The following is a 17,319-nucleotide window of genomic DNA, read 5'->3' as shown; positions in this document are numbered from 1 at the left end:
AAGAAAATTTAAAAATTAATTATTATCTAAATAATCTAATAATTGATTAGAAGGCGGGGTAAATGTAGTGAAAAATCTGCCATCTTACGTTACAAAGGGGTGAGATGGGTTTGAGTAAGATAAGGTTGCTTGTGTGGTTAATTGCCTGCCTTAAACGAAAATCAAAGAGGAGGGCAAGCATGAAATTTGGATGTTAAGTTAAAAAATTGAATACAATGTATAGCATTTAGAGCATATGCAGATTTAAAAGTACAGTAAAGCTGGTGAGTCCTTTTCATTTCAACCCACACGCACCCCACCCACCTCCCTTTCCCCTTCCTCAAATACGTCTCTGCTCTCCCCCTCCCAAACAAATCCGGTTCTTCACTCTCCACCCCAACAAATGGCTGATCCTGAATCCCCCACTGCTAAGGACTCTGCCGCACCAACCACGGAGCCCCACCACACCCAAACCCAAGTAGACGACACTGCCGCCAAACTCAGCAACCTCACCTTTAAAATTTGGCCCCCCACCCAACGAACTCGTGACGCCGTCCTCAACCGTCTCGTCGAGACGCTATCCTCCGAATCCGTCCTTTCCAAACGCTATGGAACCATCCCAAAGGAGGAGGCTTCCGCTGCGGCCAAGTTGATCGAGGAGGAGGCTTTCTCGGTCGCCGGCGCATCCTTCTCCACCGACGAGGACGGCATCGAGATCCTCCAGGTGTATTCCAAGGAAATCAGCAAGCGTATGCTCGACACTGTCAAAGCCCGAGCTGCTGCTGCCACTGACTCCACTCCTTCAGGTTCGGCGGAAGTAGACTCGAATAACGTGGGAACTGCGGTTGGTGAGGAGGATTCGTCCTCGTCCGTCAAGGCTGAGGATTGAGTTTGAGTATTCTTGTTTCTCACATTGTCTCTTTAGGGTTCTTTTTTTGTTTAGCTTGATAATTGGTATTGCTAGGGTTTTAGTAGATCTGTTTCTACTGACTATAAATATTGCGGGATGCTTAATTGCTTATATACCATGATAATAATATCTGTAATGGTATTTATCAATATGTTGTGGCCTTTTTTTTGTTGCTTTTATGTTATCTTGCTGGAAAATATGCTTCATTTTGTAAGTTGACTGGTTTTCATTACTCTTTTAATTGATTCAGTGCAAAATTCAAAATAGAGGGTGCTAAAATCTTTGTTCCTTGATGATTTATTTGCCAGCAACTCATCGGCATTTTGTGCCTTTGTTACTGTGTGGGTTTCATCTCCTGTTTCAACAAATTCAGTCAATAGTTTCATAGGAATTAGACGATGTTGTTCTGAACTTGCATATCTTAAAGGCCAAACATTATGGAATCCAGAGCAATCGAGATGAAAGTCACGAATGAATTTAAATGCGGAAAGAGCTCTAAGCAGTTTTGTATTATATATCTGATATATGGTCTTAGTATTTCGTCAATCTGCTTTTTTTGGAACTCTTTTTAAAAATTAATGTTTATTTGGAAGGTTAATTTGTGTTTGGAAAGGTTTGGTGATTAGAGCCACGAAGATGTGAAAGTTCTATGATATTTCTGCTGTGAATTAGAATCTAGCATGGAAGGGATAGTTTAAGTGCTATAGGACTAGTAAAGAGTAGATGCTTTGTTATGAACTTATCACTTGGTAATATCAACTTTTTTGTATGACCTGTTCTTGTGCCTGAGTTAAGAAAATAGGCATATAATGCTTTAACAATTTATTTGTGTTTTTAGTTCTCAAGCTATGTTAATGTTCCATAAATCTGTAACAGTACAGTATGTTTCTCCTACTTGTTTGAACATCATTTTCTTTTTCTGAATGGTGAATCTGGTTGTTTGCTATATCCCTAGTGCCGAGTTACATCATATTCTTTTCCTACTGGTACTGTGTTACTTGATTTCCTTTAACAGCTTCAACTATTGTTGCCCAAAACTTCCTCACCCAGCTCTAGTTGTAGCTTAAGCATTGCATTGCAATAGAGTCAATTTTCTGTTGTCATTCTTTATCTCGTACCTCCGGCTTGCATCTTGATTGAAGGAATATTATAATTCTTATGTTGTTAATACCTAGGACCCCATATTCTCTTTTGATTATTGTGGATAGATACCATCCAACTTCATGTTCCAAGGTAAATGAAATAATAATCCATCTATAAATCTTGTTTTTATCATACTTCCCTCCCATCTGGTGATTGCTTGACCTTTGTGAGCTTCCGTTCTCATTAAGCTGTGTTGCATATGATTCTTTGAGTTTTTTCTTGCATATATAGAAGTTCTGTAAGAAAGAAAGGAGTATAATTTAGTAATCCCTTTCAACCAAGTCTGTTTTGGGCATGTTGCAACTTTCTAGATCATTATGTATAATCTAAGCTTAGGCTTTCAACCATAAATATAATGCTCATATTTAGGTCTGTCACATGTTGTCGATGCTGATGTGGCTATACATCTTGATGTTGTGTTTCTCCATGAATTCCCTATAAGTATCTAGGAGAATTTTGTCTCTTTTCAAGTTCAGCTTATCAGTATAATGAATCTGCAATATCCTTGCGAAATGGCACGGCCTTCTATTTGTTACCAAACAAAATGAGAAAATACTTTAAAATCTTTATCAGGGTATGCTTATTTCTTGTTTCCAGCAATCCACATTATTGATGTGTATCCACTTAGGTTCACCAGCCCGTCTACGCCCTCGTGACCCGTGAGATCATAATCTCCACAATTTCTAGTGGAACACTGTCGGAACATTTTTAAATATTTATAGTATCCCAATAACTATAAATGAATGGGTGTAATTAATCAAAAGATAAATCTTTTGGTCATTGGTCAAAAGTTATATCATTTAATTTTTTAAAAAAGAATTATAATTATTCAAAAAATATTATTTGAATAGTTACAAATTAAATGAATAATTATTATTATATATTTATTCATAAAGATACCTATTGAAAGATGTCTCTATGAAGAGACAAGAAAATTCCTATAAATAGGAATGAGTTTTCATTTGGAAATATATCAACAAATTCTAATATTATTTCTTCTCTTCCTTCATTTTCTAATATTATTAGATTATTCTATAAAGTATTACTGCAGAAATTCTTTGTAGAAATTGAGTTTTTGCTACACATTACTCAGTGCATAGTGGACTATTCTCGTCAGTGTAAAACGCAAATAGTCATTGGCTTCATTGTATCCTCGAGGTTAATTTGCTTGGAACTCATTTGCACACTGAAGATAAGTGGGGGCGAATATAACCTTAAAGATAGTGGCTTGATACACGCCTTGGAGCCTTGTCCTATTTCTTCTTTTTTCTTTTCGAGTTCCAATCGTGTGTTCGAGATTTTCCTTACTGGAGTTTTGTATTAACAATTTTAAGGTTATATTTCATGATGACTACCACAACACATGAAAGTGGAACACTAAGGGAGTTGGCTTCCAACTTTGTTAAACTTGATCGTTTTGATGGTGGCAATTTTCGACGATGGCAGAAAAAGATGCACTTTTTGTTATCAACTTTGAAGATTGCTTATGTTTTGGATACTCCAAGACCTGAAGAGAATGAAAACGAATCTATTGCTGCAACCCGAGAAAGACAAAAATAGGACAATGCTGATTACATGTGCATGGGCCACATATTGAATGGTTTATCTGATGGTTTGTTCGACACCTACCAAAACGACGTCACCGCTAAAGAATTATGGGACAAATTGGAGGCAAGATACATGACCGAAGATGTTACAAGTAAGAAATTTCTTGTCAGTCGTTTCAATAATTATCAAATGGTTGATGGTCGTTCTGTTATGGAACAATTTCGTGATATTGAAAAGATGCTGAATCAATTTAAGCAATATGATATGAAAATGGATGAAATGATTGTGGTATCCTCTATAATAGACAAACTTCCTCCATCTTGGAAAGACTTTAAAAGAAGTCTAAAACATAAGAAAGAGGAAATATCTCTTGAGGCTTTGGCAAATCATCTTCGTATTGAAGAAGAGTATCAAAAACAAGATCAGAACCTAAATTCTGAAAATGCCAAAGTACATGTTACGGAGGAAGTACAGACTACTAAACCATTCAAAAGAAAGTTCAATCAGGCTGATAGAGCACCTAAGTTCAAAAAGAAACAAAAGGGCTCATGCTATCATTGTGGAAAGCCGGGACATTTCAAGAATGAATGTCGATTTTTAAAGAAGAAATCATCTTCTAAGGCTGATAATAACGAAAAGTTCGTTGCAATGATATCTGAAATTAATATGGCACAAGATGATAATACATGGTGGATTGATACCGGAGCAACCAAACATGTGTGCAAAGACAAAAGCATGTTCACAAAGTTCACACAATGTGAAAATGACAATGTCTTGTACATGGGAAATTCTTCCACCGCAACAATTAAATGCAAAGGATCTGTTGAACTACAATTCACTTCTGGAAAGGTTTTAACCTTAAATGATGCATATTATGTACCAGAAGTTAGGAAAAATTTAGTGTCTGGAAGTCTGTTGAATAAGTTTGGTTTCAAACTTGTTTTTGAGGTAGATAAGTTTATTTTGTCTAAGGGAGGAATTTTTGTGGGAAAAGGGTATATGTATGAAAGCATGTTCAAACTTAATATTATTAATAAGAATAAAAATACTATTTCTGCTTATATGGTTGAATCATTTTGTTTGTGGCATGATAGATTAGGTCATTTGAATTATAGAAAATTCAATGACATGTATAAATTAGATTTAATTCCTGTTTTTAATAATAATATTGAAAAATGCAATACCTGTATGTTGACTAAAATTACAAGAAATCCTTTCCCTAAGGTTAAAAGGAAAACAAAATTGCTTGATTTGATACATAGTGATTTATGTGACTTGCATAATACTCCTACATTAGGTGGAAAGAAATATTTTGTTACTTTTATTGATAATTGTTCTAGATATTGTTATGTATATTTATTGCATTCAAAAGATGAAGCGCTTGATAAATTTAAAGTTTATAAATCTGAAGTTGAACTTCAGTGTGAATCATTTATCAAGTGCTTAAGATCGGATAGAGGTGGAGAATACTATAATCCAAGTTATTTTGAACTCACTGGAATTGTCCATCAAGTTTCAGCCCATTACACACCACAACAAAATGGTGTAGCTGAAAGAAAAAATAGAGTCTTGACTAAAATGGTAAATTCAATGTTATCATATTCAGGTCTTGGACAAGGTTTTTGGGGAGAAGCTGTTCTAACAGCTTGTCACATATTGAATAGAGTTCCTAATAAGGAAACTAAAATAACCCCCTATGAACAATGGAAGAAAAGGAAACCAAACCTTAATTATTTGAAGGTTTGGGGTTGTAGAGCTATTGTAAAAGTTCCAACACCTAAACGTAAAAAGTTAGGTGAAAGAGGAATTGAATGCATATTTATAGGTTATGCACATAATAGCAAGGCATATAGGTTCATGGTAATTGAACCAAATGATTCAATTTCAATTAATACTGTTATTGAATCAAGAGATGCTATTTTTGATGAAAATAGATTTAATTCTATATCAAGACAATTACAACCACAACAATTGATTCATTCTTCAAATGAGAATGAGATTCCATTGAAACAAATTGATAATAATGATGAATCTTGTCAAGAATTAAGAAGAAGTAAGAGGATTAAAAAGGTAAAAGATTTTGGACCAGATTTCATTATGTTTCTTGTAGAAGGAAAAGGTGAAAGTATATGCAATAAGATACCTTAGTGTTATAATACCGAATCTGATCCTATTACATTTGAAGAGGCAGTGAAATCTCAAGACTCTGCTTTTTGGAAAGAAGCAATAAATAATGAGATGGATTCAATAATGAGAAATCAAACTTGGATCTTAGTTGATCTTCCACCAGGTTCCAAACCAATAGGTTGTAAATGGATCTTCAAAAGGAAAATGAAGGTCGATGGAACCATTGATAAATTTAAAGCAAGGTTGGTAGCAAAAGGTTTTACACAAAGACAAGGTATTGATTACTTTGATACCTATGCTCCAGTAGCAAGAATTGCTACAATTAGACTATTAATATCACTTACCTCTATATATAATTTGGTTGTTCACCAAATGGATGTTAAAACTGCATTTTTAAATGGTGAATTGGAAGAGGAAGTGTACATGGAGCAACCGGAAGGATTTGTTGTTCCAGGACAAGAGCATAAGGTATGTAAGCTTGTTAAATCTTTATATGGGCTTAAACAAGCACCAAAACAATGGCACCAAAAGTTTGACAAGGTTGTTTTAGCTAATGGCTATAAAATAAATGAATCCGATAAGTGCATATATAGCAAATTTGATAATGGAAAGGGTGTCATAATTTGCTTATATGTAGATGACATGCTCATTTTTGGCACGGATTTGGAACAAATAGAAAACACAAAGAAATTCTTGTCGAACAACTTTGCTATTAAGGATATGGGTGTAGCAGATGTTATTCTTGGGATTAAAATAACCCGAGATGAAAGCACTATAGCTTTATCAAAATCACATTACATTGAAAATGTGCTTAAAAAGTTTGATCTCTTCAACTGTATACCACCATCTACACCCATGGATCCTCAATTAAAATTAGTATCTAATGCTGGTAGGAAAATTGATCAATTGAAATATGCAAGTCCAATTGGTTGTCTTATGTATATAATGACTTGTACAAGACCAGATATTGCATATGCTGTTGGAAAATTGAGTAGGTACACAAGTAATCCAAGTAGTTTGCATTGGCAAGCTTTGAATAGAGTACTTAGGTATTTAAAGAAAACTATTAACTACGGATTGTGTTATAATGGATATCCTCCAGTTTTAGAAGGGTATTCGGATGCTAGTTGGATTACAAGTTTGGAAGATCATGCATCTACTAGTGGATGGATCTTCATTCTTGGTGGAGGAGTCATTTCTTGGGGTTTCAAGAAACAAACATGTATTACTGATTCCACCATGGCAGCAGAATTTATTGCATTAGCCGCTGCATCTAAAGAAGCAGAATGGTTAAGAAATTTGCTTTATGATGTACCTTTATGGCCTAAGCCAATTTCACCTATTTCTATCCGTTGTGATAGTGAGGCTACTCTAGCAAAGGCATATAGCCAAGTATATAATGGAAAGTCTAGACACATTGGGTTAAGACATAGTTATGTCCGACAATTAATCTCTGATGGAGTGATCACTATTAATTATGTGAGGTCAAGTGAAAATTTGGCAGATCCTTTGACAAAAAGTCTTGCTAGAGATGCAGTAAAAAGGACCTTAAAAGGGATGGGACTCAAGCCTATTAATTAGAGTCACCCATGATGGAAACTCGACTCAACGCTTGGTATAACGTCAAGTCTTGAGTTCAATGAGACAAAGTACATCATTAGTATGTGACTGTTAGCACTATAAATAAATTCATCCTAAGATTAAAGTGCTAGGTACTCGTAATGATAAGGGAAGGATGAGTAATATACTCTTAATGGACCCATAACATAAATATGTTAGAGTGTTATAATTATGGGAACACTTTTGATGGGATCTACCTATGTGAGTGGAAGTGTGGCCGCTTCTAGGAGCTTAAGGGTTTGGCTCTGACAGCACTCATGAAAAGAGGACATAGACACATGGCCATAATAGTGTCCCTAGATACTAAGCATTGACTGATGTTGAAATCATTGTGTGAGATGTGTTCAGTTAATCAAATGGAATAGTTGGTTCAAAGCTTAGTCTACCACGCAATTTCGATTAACTTTAACATGTTTTTCACTAAGTGAAGGTTCAATTGTAAGACACCTTTATTTATGCAAATTGATTTCCAAGAATATCAAAATCTAAATATTTTGAAAGTGGGGGGAGATTGTTGGAACATTTTCAAATATTTATAGTATCCCAATAACTATAAATGAATGGGTGTAATTAATCAAAAGATAAATCTTTTGGTCATTGGTCAAAAGTTATATCATTTGATTTTTTAAAAAAGAATTATAATTATTCAAAAAATATTATTTGAATAGTTACAAATTAAATGAATAATTATTATTATATATTTATTCATAAAGACACCTATTGAAAGATGTCTCTATGAAGAGACAAGAAAATTCCTATAAATAGGAATGGGTTTTCATTTGGAAATATATCAACAAATTCTAATATTATTTCTTCTCTTCCTTCATTTTCTAATATTATTAGATTATTCTATAAAGTATTACTGCAGAAATCCTTTGTAGAAATTGAGTTTTTGCTACACATTACTCAGTGCATAGTGGACTATTCTCGTCAGTGCAAAACGCAAATAGTCATTGGCTTCATTGTATCCTCGAGGTTAATTTGCTTGGAACTCATTTGCACACTGAAGATAAGTGGGGGCGAATATAACCTTAAAGATAGTGGCTTGATACACGCCTTGGAGCCTTGTCCTATTTCTTCTTTTTTCTTTTCGAGTTCCAATCGTGTGTTCGAGATTTTCCTTACCGGAGTTTTGTATTAACAAACACTTCATTAGAGTAGAGTACCATAGGATTCGTGAGATTATGGTCTCTGCAGTGCTCCTGGGAAATTCAACCATGCAAATCCGTTCAAAACCTGTTACGGGTGAGGCATAGGGGAATGCTATTAATGTTAAGCTATGATTTGAGTACCCTTAATCCTTAGAGTCAAAACTCAAGCCCAGCGTGTAATGAACTTAAAAGAGTCAAAACCTACCTTTGTAGAGGTGGATAGGGATGAGTACAATTTTAATTGAATTGTAAAAATTGATTTATTTTTTCGAATTTCAAGTTAACCGAATCGGATTATTCGGTTTTCTCAAGTCAACTCGAATAAATAATTTGAGTTTTGAGTTGTTAAATTTTACAACTTAAATAACTCAAATAACATATTAGTGTAAATATCTTTTTGGTCTCTATCATTTTTAAAAATTAGCAAATTGGTTTCTTTCAACAAAAATTACAAAATAATTCAAAATATTTATAAAAAGAATCCAAAATTTATATTTTTAAACAAATATATAAAAATTAAAAATTCTAAAAAGATATATAAGAATATATAAAAATGTTAAAAAAATTAAAATATTTTTAAAATATTAATTCTGGGATCTAAATAAGTAAATTAACCATTCAAATTTACATGCTTTGAAAATGTTTTCAAATATCTAAGGTTTTAAATTTATGTGCTTTAAAATGAAATTAATCATATTATAACAAGATTTTAATTTGACATATTTAATTTTTTTTAATTTAACTTGAACAATTTCACTCAATTCGAAAAGAAAATTCAAAATGAATTAAAGAACGATGAAATGAGATTTATCAACTCAATTAACTCAAATTCTTTTAATTCGATTCAACCTAATGTTCACCCTAAAGGTGGATCCATAATATATAAACACATGAACAAACGTATTTTTCATTTGCATAGATTTGTATGGCGGCTCCTTATTTTACTTCTCATATTTGCTCATTTTTCTCTATACAATATGGATACGTTTGCTGCTGCATTGTACTTTAATCTGCATGAAGTCTGGTTTATCATACATTTTGACTATTAAGTTTGACAGTGTTAGCATGTCAACTCCAGTCTATAATGATGTATTTTCACCTCCAAAATACTCTTGTTTCGTACCTTCTCATCTCTACTGGTTTGTGATTTGAAATAAGGGAACAAGAGTTTTGGAAGTGAAAGTTCATGGGAGATTACATCCAAGACTAAATTAGTTTGTCTCTTATAAAATTAAATAATTTTGTGTTTTAAATTTTAAAATGCTGTTGAAAATATAAAAATAAAAGTTCAATATATTTTAAATATTTAAAATAGAGAGTGGATATTTAAATTGGGAAATGAAAAGGAGTGTAGATATTAGAATTTGGACTCATGTTGATATACCTCCATCCACGTTAAGATATGTGGTAAGTTAAGAAAATGCCTGAACAGTAAGCTTTTCAGCAATTAGTCGAAAGGTCACATGTGAACTCCTCCTTCTAGAATGACTACTTGTGCAACGGACGACTTAATCTTCATTGAGAATATAAAGTTGTTGGTCCCAAACATCATGTGAGTTTAACTGTTTTATCCCATCAAAATCAAAATGAATGATGAGATTTATCCTATCACAAACATTTTTATCTCATCGAAGATATCCCTTCCACATGCTTTTTAGTGATGACTAAATGACAAGTTTAACACGTTAGCACTATTTTATACGAGACCTTTGCCTATAAATACCTCAAAAAATGACGAAGAAACAGACCCTAAACTGATATTAAGTATACACTCTCAGCTTTGAATCTCTTTTCACCATTATTTTTCATAACTTTTGGCTCTCCTCGAGTGGGTGAATTAGTCTCCATAATAATCTCCCTCCTATTCTTTATACTTTTCTCTTGTTGTATCACTCTATCAACAATACATATTAAAATCTAAAAAAAAAAAAAAAGAAGACAGCCAATCTTATTGGCCTTGTATCCACTTTGATTGATTGAATTCCATCTCTTGCGCATGTCCAACTACTCGCGCTTCCCGCCGTTAGTTTTTTAGTTGAAGACTATGCCTATTTTTTGGGGGGGTTGCAACAGGACATTGGCCTATGGGGACCTGAGGCACGATGCAAGTGAAATTGTCCGCCGCTTTCCAACATTTTCTCATTAATCAAGGAATCCTTTTTGGAAAAACGTGTTAAGTGTATAAGAGTTTTGTTTGAATTTTTCCCATAATTGACCCTTCTTTTGTTTGTTTGCTGTGCTCCTTTTGTGAATGTTTCTGCAGGGAGACTCATGTTAGTTTAACAACATTACTTTTTAACCCAGTTTTAGGTTAGCAAGTAGCACTGGGGGGACCAAGTTTCCTTAAAAATTTAGCTCACAATATGAAACAAACGATTGAATGTGCTTTTAGCCTTCCAACGACTTAAAATTATGATAGTCTGGGCCATACTGAATCAAAATGAATGTGGTGTGTTTTGAAACTAAATTTTAGGAGTTGAATAAAAATTTGGGGTTCTAACAAAAATATTTATGAGATGAATGAGAAATTTTAAAAACTCTAAAAAGTTTAATTAAAAATTTTAAAAAAAATTAAATGATATAATGAAATTTTTCTAAAATTCGAAACATCTAAAATTTTCCAAAATTTTGGGGCCTAATCCCCCGTAAGGATCCGCCTCTGTACCGAATCAAAGTAATCATCCTGGTTTTACTTTGTTCTGGAATGTGTCATGTCTGTATGATCAGGTCAAAAGAGGATTTTATAGCTACTTTTCACTACTGCCAAAATTTTAACCTACACGTGTTGTCATCTGGTAGGTTGAAGGTGGCTGAAGAATTGCTTAGTTTTGGGCCGATTGCATGGTAATATTTGAAATTCAATCTTCGAAAACTTTGCACCAGCTTTCCTAACCATGTGATGACTTTTTAGTATCGAATATTTTGACTACCAACTCTCCATTTCCTTATATTATTGCTGCACATCCTCAACTTAACACACTAGAGGACAGAAGAGGGTGGTTTTTGCCAGTGTTAGGTGACAGTATTTGACAATCATTTACACAAATTGAAATGGAGATGCAATATTCAGCATATAGCAAGCCGAAAGCTTAAAGTTACTGTATATTATTTTGACCAAAATAAATATATTCCATCGAGTGTTGTTTTAAACACACATTAAGATTAGTTGTTCCTTTCACGGGGTCTATCACCTTAGAAATCTAAAGTCCTTTATAACAGTGTTCTTAATTTATTATCCATCTTAAGCTCGCTGGAGAGAGACGTGAAAGCTATTGGCTTAAGCTAGAGATGGAGTTGTTAAAACATTATTTCCAAACTTGCAAGCTTTTCAATAATAAGCCTTAAAACAAACTAACTTTTTGGAATTGAAATCCATTTCCAGCCTGTATAGAAACACAACAGGAAAATGAAATGTGAGCTAAATCTGACATACAAGTATCAAAGGAGGCAGCGGTCAAAGCTAAAGGGTGATGCAAGATCTGCCGGTCTTCATTGCTTTTTGTTTGGTCATTGGTTTAGATTACATTATTAGATTTCGAAATTGCTTGCTTTCAGATGGGTTTAGCTCACATGACATGATGACTTACTTTCTTGGAGGGAAAGAGAAAGAGAGGGAGAGAGACTTGGTAAGTGGTAGGTGATTTTGCAGACAAAATCTTACAAACCTTAAAAGGACATCATCATCATCATCATCAAAAAGTATATGATTTCCATCTTTTTCATTATCAAGTAAAGTTCACAGATTTTCCTAATTCTAATAAAAAAAAGTGTGTAACTACCTCAAATTTATCAACCTAAACTGTCAAATATTACAAGTGTAATCAAAAGCTTCTCTTTTAAACGAATGAATAAACAAATCTCCCGTTGTCCTGGAAGGAGATTAAACAGGAACAAAAAATGCTGTATATAGCCTGTAGCTTACAAATCTGTGCAACAATACCTGGGTCCCTCGTATAATTTGAAAAACCCAAATAGCAAAACAAAAAAGAGTCTCCAGGACTCCAACAATATGCTTAAGATTAATGCCCAGGACCTTTTCTACTTGGTCCGGAGGCTATTGTAAAAGCCATACTCTTCAACGACTTACGGCTGCTGCGGGAGTCGTTTGTCGATACAGCCGACGAAGGAACACCCATCGCTTCTCCTTCCAAACTTGGAACAACCACATTGTCGTCCGTCGTCTTTGATCGAAGGGCTCGCCCATGGACACCATCCAGCTGTACTGAAACCAGCAACGCCAAAAGACCCAGCACACACAGAATACGCTTCATTGCTGAATAAAGATGTTGAGCTATAGCTGTTCTTGTTCTTGTCTCTCACACACACAAAAGAAAAATGCTGTGTTGATTGGTTTTAAATTGGGTAATCCGCAAACTTTGAAATGCTGCTATGGAATTGCTAGCTAGCGCTCTGTTTATATATACAAGGATCTCGCTTTATCAGGACGGTGAATGGCTTTGCAGAAGTGGGTCCTTTAACAGGATTTTTTGACTTAGCCTCACTTTCCCTCCTCTAAAACTACCACGAATACTATATTTTATGACAAATTGGGTTTACTTTTAGTTCTTTTTTTCTTAGGGGGGGCCAATGCAAAATCGGATGGAAGAAACAGAGCAAGCTTTTACTTTGAAATTTGCTCTCGTGTTTTTCGAATTTGACTTTACATTCCAATTCTATAGATTTATAAAGATACAGCATGATGTCACAGGGCAAGGAATAGCGGTTAGTTTGGTATAATATCAAATTTAGTCCTCAATATTTAAACTTTTTATCATTTTCCTTTTTATTCTTTTTTAAATTTGACCATCAAGCATTCACAAATTTTTTTTATTTAAATAAAAATACTAACAAAAATATTAATTTTTTAAACATTTTAGCTTATAACATATAGTTCATGCTAAATTTTTAAAAAAATTTAGAATTTTTAAAATATTTGTTAACTGAAAATAAGAGAAATATTAAGAAAACTATTTATCTCTTTTTAAATGATTAATGGTTAAATTAAGCTTAAAAAATATAAAATCAAAATTAATAAGCCTTATAGATTTTTTTAGATAAGCAAAAGATGAACTAAATTTATCCGAGTTTTTGGCAAAAAAGAAAAAAGAAATTATCCGAGTCTTGTCTTTTATTTTTTCATTGCATAATCATGTTAGACCCAGATTGGTTTCACACGCTTTTCGGAACACCGGACGCGCGTGTTTACATCTAGTACGCGGTCTTTTTATATAGTACGTATATTAAATATTTTTCATGAAAATTATATAATTATATAAACATTTAATACCATATCTTGAACGTGTCTCATCCTTTACAACAACCCAGAAAAAGAAGAACAAAATAGGTGTTGTTGAAGCATTTTCCTACTTACTTTGTTGAACTGTCAATCTCTGAAGCACCATGGCGGTGCAAAGTATTGCCAGGGCATCTCAGTTTTCCGACTAATGAATATGAGTAGATATTACTTTTTTCATTAAATTAAAATATATTATGAATTACGCTATTATTAACCCACACAACTCTGATAGATTTTGAATCTAGCTACTCCACACTCAAAGCATTCGCCTTTACTAAATAATAAAGCTTTCAATTTTACATATTAAATTTTGGTTGCGAAATTAAAAACAGTAGCCAGTTTGTTTAGTAAATTGAGAATCAACATAGTAACCGTTTAACGTTTAAATGGAAGAATATTAATTAACTTTAATTGAATGGGCTTTATAAAGTTCATTTTATATGTAGCACAATATACAGTAATGTGTATGAAAGAGTTTGAAATATTAGCAACGCTTAGCTGCCTATGTCTATATTATATACTTTAGTTCAAGTTGGCGGCATAGGTGGGTCGGACGTTTTCTAAAACAAAGCATGAGATTTTGTTGGAAAGTGTCAACATTCCTTTCCCTCCAATATGCTCCATCTTTGCTCACTTTTCCTGTTTACACACGAGTAAACAAGGTTTGCAAAAAGCGAAAAAAGTGATTCTATCGTGTTCTACATTTTGAATGCACAACAAAAGTGAAGAGTGTGGTTGTGCTTTCGGCATTTTTTACATTGAATTAGATTTTTCAAGCAGAATTCTTGCTATGCTGTGAAACATGGCTCCAAGTGGATAATTCACATTGACGGAAACATAAAAGTAACCTAACTATAGGCCACAAAGTCACATGGGTGTTTATCTACTCTCATGTAATGATCTTATCAACCACATATATATATATATATCATGAGAAATTATGTTTAATTCTAATCTCCGAAGACAACCAGAGCAAAAGGGTAACCGGAAAACTAATCAAAATCTACCCTAACTAATTCTTGGGAACAAGGTGTCTTAATTAAATACAAATGATTTTTTCAAACTACCTAGATACGACAAAAATACATATTACAATGCTACTTCAATTATTTTTATCATATATTTGATCTTAGTGGTCAATTAATATGTAATATACACAAATGATTGTCTTTTTGTGAGACCCTCCTCTTATTTTCAGCATAAAATTTTGCATGTTGTTTGCGGCTATATGCTCCTCATGAGCCTTGAGGTTGATAAAATAAAACCCACCAATCTAAGTTTAATTTGATGCTAAATCTTATACCAATATGTTGTGAATCATGCGGCCAATAAACAAATGCGATCCAACATTCTCGGCATATAGCTTGTGAACCATGCTTCTTGTATTTATTTATTTGTTCTTTTTCTTCCTCTCTAAGGTCTAACCGCCACTGGATCAATAATTCCTTCCAAGGACAATTTAGAAGCCTGGAGCAGCAGAGCCGACCATATGCCGCACTTGGGGATTAACAAACATGGCTGTGCAGTTCCACACATTATATGGCATTACCAAACATAGCTAACTAGCACATGCTAGCTGTTGACATCTTGCTTCAGTCACGGGCTCTCAATTTTATATATGATGTGAATTCCAAGTAGTACTGAAAAATTAAATCTTTTGATTTCCTCAAATTCCATTCTTTATTGTAGATTCGTCTTACCCGAAAGTGTAAGGTGGGAAGACAACATGCAATATAAAAAAGTAGAAACAAAATCTAGCTTGGTGGATAGGGAATCATATTTTCAACCTATTTTTACGTTAATTTGAACTCGACCATGTATATTAAAATGCAAGTTTCTTTGATGAATATCTTTGTTTATATTGCTTCACAATTAGTTTAATAATAACCAGAAGAGATTTCGGCTAAACTTTGCATTGCTATGCCGTATATCTAGGATCAAATTTTCAAACATTCTTCATTGCCCAGTATGGTCAGAAAAGGACAAGTCCCATTTGGTTGGGTCTACCCTTGTATATACCCCCAAAGCGCAATACGTATCGACGGACCACCATATAAAAATAAAGAGTCTTCCAATTCTAAATAGCGACGACATGATGAAGAATGCACAACGTCTACTCTGCTTTGCCTTGAATCCCATCTTCATTGTCGCCATTGTCTTCATCCTATTTCATGTAACAGAGGTGGGGGCCTTTAGGCCACTCAAGCATCCAGTTTCTCCTACTTCAATCAAGACATTCAAGGTAGTTCAAGCTTACTCTGGACCCAGTAGAGGAAGGGCTGGTCACAGGACCATTTACTAGCTTTCAGATACTGCAGACTTAATGGCTTATGGATTGTATTTTTTTTTTTTTTGTAATTATCTTTGAAAATGATTTTAACCAGCAGCTGTACACCCAAAATTTCCTCTTCACCTGAGTAGTAATCTCCTTCAAGGAGCAGCTTCATTAATTTACGACACTATTGCTATATTGTCTAGAACATGTTAGAATAACACAAGCATATTGAAAACAATGTTCCAATCTGAAATGAGAGAGAAATGGTGGAATAACATTATTAATGTAAAGTGGTCCAGGATATGCAGAGATGTCAACGGCATGGCAAACAGTCTCGCAAAGTCCGGCATTGGTCGATGATCGGAATATATCTGCTGGTGGTTGGTTCTGTTTCTAAACTTGGCCCTCGTGTTTTTGGGACTAACAATGTCCGTACTCATGGCTGTTTTAATTCAATTTATATTTCCTTTCTGCTATCATTATCGTACCATTGATTCTGGGGAAAACGAGGACCTCACTTTCTTGGGAATTTATAGTAATATTAACTCAACCGCTAAGCAGGGGGAATCTAAGAGCTGGCGGGGATCGTCCGCCTAAAATAATAAAAAAATTTAATTTAATTTTTTAAATTAGTAAAGATAAAATATTAAAATTTTAATTATGACAACTCCCATGATAATTCATGTATACTTAATTTTAATTTTTTGATTTTTTTAATATTTTATAAATTTTAAATTAGTATATAAAACAAATGGTATCATGTCAACATGAAAAGTTAATAGCCAATATTGTTCAAAAAATAATATTTTAATAAATATTTCCATTAAAAGCTTGAAATTTGATTCTTTTTAAAAATTTAAAAATCAAATTTAACTAAAAAAAGTAAAATTAACAAAAAAAACATTAAAGCTAAATTTAACAATATACCTTTTATTTTTAAAAGTTTTGTAAAATCATTAAATGAATTTATTACTCATAACGCAAACACCAACCATACCTCAGTAACTGAACTAAGAAAAAAGATCATAATATTTAAACTTGATTTTCAATGGCTAGGCCTAAGCTTGCATAGTAGGGAGTTCCTTAATAATAAGGTAAACTATGAATAAATTTTTGTTTTAATCGTTTAATTATGAAAAGTACAAAATGGTCATCTAAGCATTCAATTTTTTCTTTTTTGGTCATCAATCGTTAAATTACTAATGGAAAGTTAACGTGATAACTTTTAAAATTGGCATAATAACAACTTTAGCCCTCAGCATTTATACAT

At 33.5% G+C, this 17,319-nt stretch overlaps 1 protein-coding gene across 1 annotated transcript; it reads left to right on the top strand.

The window, feature by feature from the left end:
• Positions 1-100: 100 nt before the first annotated feature.
• Positions 101-1,038, top strand: LOC107905611 (MFP1 attachment factor 1). The gene has a single exon (XM_016832305.2). It carries the CDS (start codon positions 383-385, stop codon positions 866-868), a length of 486 nt encoding a protein of 161 aa, XP_016687794.1. The 5' UTR covers positions 101-382; the 3' UTR covers positions 869-1,038.
• The last annotated feature ends 16,281 nt before the right edge of the window (positions 1,039-17,319 follow it).

The sequence above is a fragment of the Gossypium hirsutum genome, chromosome D05 (genome assembly GCF_007990345.1).
Source record: "Gossypium hirsutum isolate 1008001.06 chromosome D05, Gossypium_hirsutum_v2.1, whole genome shotgun sequence".
NCBI classification, from domain to species: Eukaryota; Viridiplantae; Streptophyta; class Magnoliopsida; order Malvales; family Malvaceae; genus Gossypium; species Gossypium hirsutum.
The sequence above is the reverse complement of the archived record's forward strand: the minus strand, read 5'-3'. Positions and strand labels throughout refer to the sequence as shown.